At 63.8% G+C, this 8,422-nt stretch overlaps 1 protein-coding gene across 1 annotated transcript in view; it reads right to left on the bottom strand.

The window, feature by feature from the left end:
* The window catches only part of PIEZO1 (piezo-type mechanosensitive ion channel component 1), a 31,065-nt gene that overhangs the window by 13,550 nt on the left and 9,093 nt on the right, over window positions 1-8,422 (bottom strand). The window contains exons 8-21 of the mRNA XM_006888770.1: window positions 7,808-7,909; window positions 7,389-7,476; window positions 6,505-6,605; window positions 5,864-6,124; window positions 5,147-5,258; window positions 4,676-4,854; window positions 4,123-4,271; window positions 3,536-3,718; window positions 2,927-3,275; window positions 2,667-2,843; window positions 2,176-2,301; window positions 1,653-1,853; window positions 771-975; window positions 396-500 (exon numbers count right to left, since the gene is read on the bottom strand). Of these exons, the coding sequence (XP_006888832.1) occupies window positions 396-500; window positions 771-975; window positions 1,653-1,853; window positions 2,176-2,301; window positions 2,667-2,843; window positions 2,927-3,275; window positions 3,536-3,718; window positions 4,123-4,271; window positions 4,676-4,854; window positions 5,147-5,258; window positions 5,864-6,124; window positions 6,505-6,605; window positions 7,389-7,476; window positions 7,808-7,909 (2,338 nt within the window). The remainder of the gene's footprint in view (window positions 1-395; window positions 501-770; window positions 976-1,652; window positions 1,854-2,175; window positions 2,302-2,666; window positions 2,844-2,926; window positions 3,276-3,535; window positions 3,719-4,122; window positions 4,272-4,675; window positions 4,855-5,146; window positions 5,259-5,863; window positions 6,125-6,504; window positions 6,606-7,388; window positions 7,477-7,807; window positions 7,910-8,422) is intronic.

Here is an 8,422-nt window from a genome sequence, read left to right as displayed (position 1 = left end):
TGTGTGTGCGTGCATGTCTCCCTGTGTGTGTGCATGTCTGCGTGTGTGTGCGTGTCTGCGTGTGCGTGCATGTCTCTGTGTGCGTGCATATCTGTGTGTGCGCGCATGATCTAGATCTTGGCACTCACACGTGTGCGCACATCTGTGCCAGCTTATGTGCCCTGTCTACATCCTCACATGTACGTGTGTCTGTGGCTGCGTGTGGCTGCATCCTGCTGTCCCCAGGCTGTGTCCAAGTGGTGGTCATCACATGGACACCTCACCTCGGAAGCACAGCTTGCACACAGTGACCAGAGCCTATCTTCACACTCCTGGTGGACACACACTCTGCCCAGGAGCTCACTGCTGGGGGGCCCTCCTCACACAGCAGAACCCATCCGGGGGGGGGCACTCACTGATGAGGTTGGTGGAGTTGGGTGCCCTGAAGAAGTCAGGCAAGTACAGCCACTTGATGAGAGCAGAGTTCATAGGAATGGCCTGGCTCCAGCGCCAAGGGTAGTCTGTGGGCCGAGAGGTGCGGTGAGAGGGCCAGGCAGGCCGGGACCCCGGCTGTGCTCACAAGGGCCTGCAATGGCCTCCAGAACCAGGTTTAGGCTCAGGACACCGCTCAGCCCCCATACCCACTACACAAGTCCCCACTCACTGCTCTCTTAGGCTCAGGGTGGGCGCTCAGGCGCTAGGCCCCCACCCAGCACATTCAAGTCCTCTGGGCCCAGGGCAGGCACTGAGCCCTCGCGCTCACACGGTGGCACACCCGCCCCACTCCTCACCCAGGCACAGGGCAGGCGGGATACCCAGGCACAGCAAGTACTGGTAGAGGAGGAAGAGAGCGAGGAAGAGACAGTAGTTGGGCCAGAGGCAGGCGATGGCCCTACGGCGCCGGCGGGTAAGGATGGCCACCAGCCAGCAGCCGTGCATGATGACCATGAAGTTCATGCGCTGACCAATCACGTTCACGGCCATCAGGAAGCAGATCTAGGAGCGGGGCAGACATCACTCTCATCCAGAGGCCAGCAGGTCCCAGGTCCTGGGCAGGAAACACTGAAGGCTCGAGGCCCCTGCCGCCAGGACGGGACCCTCTGGCCTCTTCCGCCAGAGGGATACAAGGCTCAAGGAGAGTTACCAGAGCCCACTTACTGTTTGTGACAGGTCTCCCACCCTCACCCACCCTGCCCAATCACGTCCTCAGCCTGCCCATCCTTGGCACTCAGTCCACGCTGGCCTCAGCTGGGCCCTCCACCCTGTCCATGCCGTCCTCCCCTGGGCCCTCTGCCCCCGTGGATGCCGGCCTCAACTGGGCCCTCCATCCCGTCCACGTCCACGGCGGCCTCAGCTGGGCCCTCCGCCCCGTCCATGCCAGCCTCCCCTGGGCCCTCCGCCCCGTCCACACCGGCCTCAGCCGCGCCCTCCTTCCTCTAACAGGCCCAGGAGCTCAGCTGCAGGCCACTCGGATGCATGGCCACCCGTGCCCCAGGCCACCTGCAGGAGCTGGACGAGCCCAACCTGGACACAGCAGGGACCAGTGATGCCCTCACATCACAGCCAGCTGCCATCCGCTCCTGCTCCTCACAAGGCCCTCAGGTGTGGCTAGGTGGACACCCCAGAGTGGACAGGCAGCCGCCTCAGGGAGGGCCTGATGCCAGGGGCCTCACCTCCAGCCCAAATTTGTAGAAGAAGAAGTTGACGAAGTACTTGAGGCAGCTGAGCAGGTCTGCGTCGAGCCGATGGCGTGTGCCATCCACACAGACAGCCTGGGCGGGCAGTGGGTCCAGCTGGTACTGGCGCCGGTAGTGCTCCTGCCGTCGGTACACGATGGCCTCGAACACCAGCAGCAGCAGAACCTGCAAGTGGTTCTGGGGGGCGGGCACAATGGGGGCCTGCTCCGAGCCAGCCCCACAGGGCCCAAGGCCCGTCCCCCCATGCACGCCAGGCCTCCGTGGCCCCTTCCCAGCAGCCCCGACACCCTGCAGTCCCTCTGCCCACTTCATCCTCCTCGCTCACCCCTTGGACTTCACCCTGCTTGTCCCACTAGCGCCTTCTAACCTCCTCCCCTGCCATGCCACCCCTCAGATTCCTCCCTGCTTGTCCCACTACCGTCAACCCGCCCAACTCCTAGTACCTCCCTGCTTGTCCCACCAGCCCCCTCACTTCTTGGGCTCCCCCCTGCCTACTCACCTGGATGTAGCCCAGGTTGGGGAAGCCCTTCCTCACCCCAAACCAGTTGGCGGGGTCCACAGGCCCCCGGTACAGGAGGGACTGGTTGACCTCTGTCTTCTGAAGGTTGGTGCTGTTGAGGAGGGGCTGCCGGGGAGGGCAGGTGTCACAGCCCACCCTAGTCTGGTGTCCAGGCGGGCGAGGGACAGGCCAGCCGGCCCAGCCCTGCATCACGCCCTGGTCCCACACACCCACCTCTGGGCCCAGGAAGGGCTGCTGGAGATGTGAGGGGACATTAATATGGAATCACCTCTCAGAAGGGGACTGGGGTGGAGGGTATGGGGGGACAGACAGAGTCTTGGCAGGGCTGTCCCATCAGTCTTTGCCCCTCACACCAGGACCTGCATGTCTCTAGGCTGAGAAGTGCTCACGAGACACCTGGACACAGGGAAAATACGGCCTCCTCCAGGCAGTCTTCCAGTTTCCCCCACAGCCTGGGGGTGGGGCGGTACCTCAGTACAGTTGCTGGAGTACTCGTGGGGGTTGACGATTGTCAGCTGGTAGAGCATCTTGCACACGATGATGACGCAGGTCCACACAGTGGACAGACAGGAGGCCATGGGCCGGAAGCGGGGGTAGGGCAGGGCGAAGGCCCATAGCACCACCAGCAGGAAGTTCATCACTGACACCTGGAGGTGGCAGGCAGAGGTGAGCCAGCGGTGGGGGGAAATCACAAGTGGCCCCGCTTCCCAGAGGGCTGCCCGCCGCACACCTCCTTCAGAGCCACCCAAACCGTGTACAGGGCCACCAGCTTGAAGGTATGCAGCTCGAGGAGGCGCCGGACGAAGACCTGCACACGGGCGCGCACGGCCGAGAAGCGGGCCGCCAGTTCCAGCAGCCGCTCAGCCACCAGGCCCCACTTGTTGGTCGAGGCTGCAGGGGGAGGACGGGCTGTGAACAGCTGGCCCACCGAGACTCCTCCAGCCCCTGGCCGCCACTCTCTGGCCCACCTGCTGCGCTCACCTTCCAGGCCCTGCTTGGCCTGGCCAGGGACAGCCTTATCCTCAGGGGTCCCCAGGGTGTCCTGCTGCAGCAGTGTGGCACCGATCACCATGTCCTGCCTACAAGAGCCTGAGAGTCCATGCCTGCTGGCTCCTGGGCAGGCCCGCCCCCGCCCCCAGCATCTCCCTCGCCTGCCCCACCATGCTGGGGTCGCTGGTACTCTGGACTTCCTGGGGTGTCCAGCCCCCAGGGGCTCAAGAGAACACATGGTCCTCAGAAATGGACAGTGTCCTGCCATTGGCATCATCATCCTTCCTGAATGCAAGGGACCTTCCTCCGGGATGGGGCCCAGCTCGATGGGGTGGGAGGGAGTGGGCACCTGCAGGCCCGGCGGGAGGGGTGGCTCCCTGGCAGGGGCACGTGCTCCAAGTCGGTGAGCTCCATGAAGGGCCGGTGGAAGTAGTGCAGCTGCAGGATGCAGGCAAGCAGGAAGAAGCCGGGGATGAGAATGCTGGAGAAGAGCTCTGACACGCTGAACTGCTCCAGACCCAGGTCGCCCAGCCTGCAGGCGGGTGGGGGCGGGGGGGCGTCAGCACTGGCCCCACAACCCACCCAGTCACCGGCCGCTACGACCCACCCAGTCATGTCTCCCACAACCCACCCAGTCACGGCCCCCACGACCCACCCAGTCACCGGCCACTACGACCCACCCAGTCTTCGGCCCTCAAAAACCACCCTGTCACCAACCCCCACAGCCCACCCAGTCATGGCCCCCAAAACCCACCCAGTCACCACCTGCTATGACCCACCACACTGAACTGATCCACACCCAAGTGCCCCCTGAACTTGGCCTCCACCTGCCCGGTCACCACCCTACTCTGCTCCAGACCCAGGTCGCCCAGCCTGCTGGCAGGGGCCGTCAGCTGTGCCCCCGACCCTGGGCCCGCCTGGCCGCCCACCACGCACTGCTCGTCTGTGAAGCCGGTCAGGTTGCGCCAGTACGCGGGGAAGTCCTGGAACTGGAAGGTGTAGACGGCCGTGAGCACCAGCATGGTGTAGGCCACCACCAGCCACCAGAAGACCTTGAGCAGCTTCCGCCACAGGCTGTAGTAGACCTGCAGGGTGGGGGACACGGCGGGGAGGGGCATGAGGGCACAGCATTTGGGGCAGGGGTCCCGGGGGCAGGCACCCATTCTCCCTCCCCACTCCCTCTCCTTTCTGCCCCCCCCACCTGCTCTGCCACCCACCACTCCCCTACGCTGTCCACTCCCAGGTCCTGCCTCCCAGCCCACCGTGTGCCCCTTTCCTCCTTGGTGAACTTTTAGGGCCCGACTGCCCACTGCTCTCCCTGCACCACTTTCTCTATCCTGTTCCCTTCTCCTGCCTCCACCACCGTCTCCCCTCCACCATTATCACCTCAGCCACCGTCACCTCCACCACGCCCCCTCTGCATGGTCCCCCCGTCCCTCCTCCCCAGCTACCCCCTCCCACCGGCCCCCCTCTGCCACTGTCCCCCCACCTGGAACAGGGTGAGGCAGAGCAGGAAGAGGAACATGTAGACGATCTTGTAGACCACCAGGCGGCCGGCGAAGCTGACCACGATGAACATGCCAGCACACACGTAGATCCAGTACTTGGCGTACACGCCTGAGACCAACTCCCCTAGACTCCGCAGCAGAGTCTGCGTCTGTGTGGGTTCTGCGGACCACCGGGGCTGGGTGAGGCCTCCAGAGCGGGCGGACAGAGCCGTGACACGGGAGGAGGTGAGGGCACCAGGGCGGGCGGACAGGGCCGTGACACGGGAGGTGGGTGAGGCCTCCAGGGCGGGCGGACAGGGCAGTGACACGGGAGGAGGTGAGGGCCACAGGGCGGGTGGACAGAGCCGTGACACGGGAGGAGGTGAGGGCCACAGGGCGGGCGGACAGGGCCGTGACACGGGAGGAGGCGAGGGCCACAGGGCTGAGTAGCGACCCCACAGCCAGCCGCTAACCTGCGTCAGCCACGGTGACCCCCGTCAGCTCGGCCGCGGGCTGCCCCTTCCTCAGCAGCTTCTCGTTGACAAACTGGCGCAGCAGGAGCCAGAAGGTGAGGGTGTAGAGCAGCTGGGGGTGGGGCGTCATGGGGCGCACGCTGAGAGCAGGCCCCGCGGGGGCAGAGGCAGCGCAGGGCCTCACACACCAGTCACACAAGCACAGATTTACACATAAGTCCTTGTTGGCTCACGCGCGGTCACACCCACACATGGGCTCCTACATGTAGCTTTCACACCGGCACAGATTTACACACCAACTCCCCGTGTCTGCACACACACGCTCACACGGCTCCATGTTCCCATACATGCAGTTTCACACTTGCACACAGGCTCACGGACATCTGCACATTTTCACTAAGGTCCACGTGTGTGTGCTCATGTGTGCGCACACCTGGGTTCACATTTACACACAAATTCACATACACCTGCGTCTTCGCGTCCACATACGCAGGCTCACAGCAGCAGAGGCTTCCGTAGCCATGTGTATTGTCACACGTGTGTCTGGGATCACAAGTGCACAGAGGCTCATGGTGTTCGCGTGTGCGGCTTCACGTGTCTGCACAGACAGCGGCACATATGCACATGCTCACGTCTGTGCCCACAGGCTCACGTCCACACACACACGCTCCTCCAGCAGCTTCACTCTGGACGCAGGGGAGCCCTGAGCGTGCTCACCATGGCGCCGAGGTCCAGGCAGGGGTAGCGAGTGTGCTGAAGGCCCAGCTGGTGTAGGCTGACAGGGCCCAACATCGTGGGCAGCTCTGGCCGCAGGTCCATGGCCCACACGTAGCGCAGGCCACACAGCGCCAGGCCGTAGAGCAGCAGGAAGGGTGCGCAGAGCATGGCCAGCTGGTGGCGGCTGCGCACCGTCCAGATGAGGCAGGCCCAGAGCAGGAGCACGAAGGTGAGCCAGCTGTGGTAGGTGATACTCCACACCTGGGCCGAGCAGGTGGGCAGGCATGAGCGGGTCAGCACTGCCCACCCTGTCCACCACACCCAGGCCTGACACACAACGGGGAGCTTCAACCAGAAGGTGCACACGACCTGCAGAACCACGCGAGGGTCGGCGAGCACGCGTGTGCGCGTACACACACACACACACACACACACACACACACACACACACACTCTCTCTCTCCCCCACACACACTCTCTCTGCCCCACACACTCTCTCTCTCACACACGCACGCACGCAGCTGTGTGCCAAGCAGGCCTGACCACCCCTGTGTCTTGCCAGCCCCCTGCCAATCAATCCCTGGACGGTGAGGAGTCTAGGAAGGCCCGGCCCTGAGGCGTTCAGCCAGGTGGCTCCTTACCATCATGGCGATAAGGGCGCACACGTAGCTCTGGTCCATGATGAGGTGGCCGAGTCCTTGTAGGGGGGACGGTGCTCTCCGCTTGGCCTGTCTGCGACGCACTGAAGACAGGGGGAGGGGTCATGCTACCGGGCCCACCTCCCATGTGGGACAGTGTGGGCAGGGATCGTGCCAGAACCAGGCGGGGGCAGTGGGCGTGTCTGGATGTCCGGGCCCACCTCCCACGTGGGATAGTGTGGGCAAGAGCATGTCTGGAGACAGCTTGTGTGGACAGAGGGAGCTGGAGAGGGTTAAGACAGGATGACCATGTCAGCCTCGAGACCCCACACCTACTCTTGGCCCCCCACAGTCTGCTCCCCACAGGATCAGCCCATGTGTTGATTCTGGGGGAGGAGGCTCTGGCCCCCACTCCACAGTGAACTGTGGTCACCCTCTCCCCTGGACAGGGAACGTGCCAGAGTGGAACTCCAGGCTTAGGATGAAGATCAAGCACCGAGACAGCCCCCTGACCCCTCCCATGCGGGTACTGCCAGGACCCTTGGTCCAAAGCTGGCACCTGCCAGGGCACCCTCATTCCAGCCTCTGGTCCATCTGTTCCCAGGGATGCCAACCCAAAGTCAGTGGTCAAATTCACTTGGAAGCAAGAGGCAGTAGCCTCAGAAGCCCCCATAGGTCTCGGGGTTCAGGATCCTGTTCGCCTTGGAAGTTGTGGGGAAGACCACAGCTGGGTCCTAGAGCCAATGCAGCCAGCTCATTTGCAGTGGCCACCAGAGGGCAGCATCGGCCCCAGTCTGAGGAGCTGGTGGGTTTGCAGGTGGTCAGGACAGCTGAGAATGCGGTGTCCACCAACAGGACCTTGTCCTGGGCCCCCACTTTGTCCTTACACAGACGCTGCCGGACAGGGCTCTGAGCCGTGAGGTCGTGCACGATGCAGTTATCAGCCTCCATCTCAGACGTGGGGGGCATTATACCCTGGAGGGGACACCACATGATGGAGGGAGAGGACCAGCGCCTGGGCTTCTCGCTGGGTCTGGCACCAACCCACACAGCCCAGGTGCCACCCAACTCAGTTTCCTATGCCACCTGACCCCTCGTTCCAGGCCTACCTTGCTCAACATGGCTCCCACTTCACTCAGCCCCCCAACTCACCCCGCTTGGCTCCCACCTCACTCCCACTCACCCCGCTTGGCTCCCACCTCGCTCAGCCCCCCACTCACGCCGCTTGGCTCCAGCTCAATCTCACTCTGGCCCCCACCCTGCTCAAGCTGGTGCCAGTCTGCGCGGCCCCACATCCTGCCCTCACCTGGGCCTCCTCCTCCCTGACACTGGCCTGGTCCTTGGGCCACTGGTCCACTTCAGTCAGCTCCACTTCCTGGTCCTCATCCTCTCCGGCCTCCTCCTTCCTCTGTAGAGACCAGGTAGGGTCAGCTCCCAGGACACTGCCTGCCGCTGGGACCACCAAGCCCCACCTACAAGTGCATGGTAGCCTCAAGTGGGCAGGGGGTAGTGGGCTCCCCTGGATAGGGTGAGGTGAGCTCACCTGGACAAGAGCAGGGGCTCACCCAGGAAGGGTGTGGTGGGATCATCTGGGGGGATTTGGGGGGGCTCACTTGCAGGGTGAAGTGAGCTCACCTGGCGGTAGTGGGGGATCATCTGGACCAGATAAAGTGAACTCACCCAGGCAGGGCATAGTGGGCTTACTAGGAAGAATGTAGTGAGTTCACCTGGGGGGGCAGGGCTTTACCTGAGGGAGTGGGGACTCAGCAGGGCAAGGCTGAGATGGGCTCATCTGGAGGCACAGGAGACTCACCTGGGCGGGGGATCACCTAGGCAGGTGGGGGCTCAACTGGTTGGGGCAGAGGCTCACCTGGGTGGGGCGGGAACTCACCTGGGGGAGTGGGGGCTCATCTGGGCGGGG

Source organism: Elephantulus edwardii, unplaced genomic scaffold (genome assembly GCF_000299155.1).
Source record: "Elephantulus edwardii isolate Elephantulus edwardi_28Jun2011 unplaced genomic scaffold, EleEdw1.0 scaffold00072, whole genome shotgun sequence".
NCBI lineage: Eukaryota > Metazoa > Chordata > Mammalia > Macroscelidea > Macroscelididae > Elephantulus > Elephantulus edwardii.
This window is presented reverse-complemented; position numbering and strand designations above follow the sequence as displayed.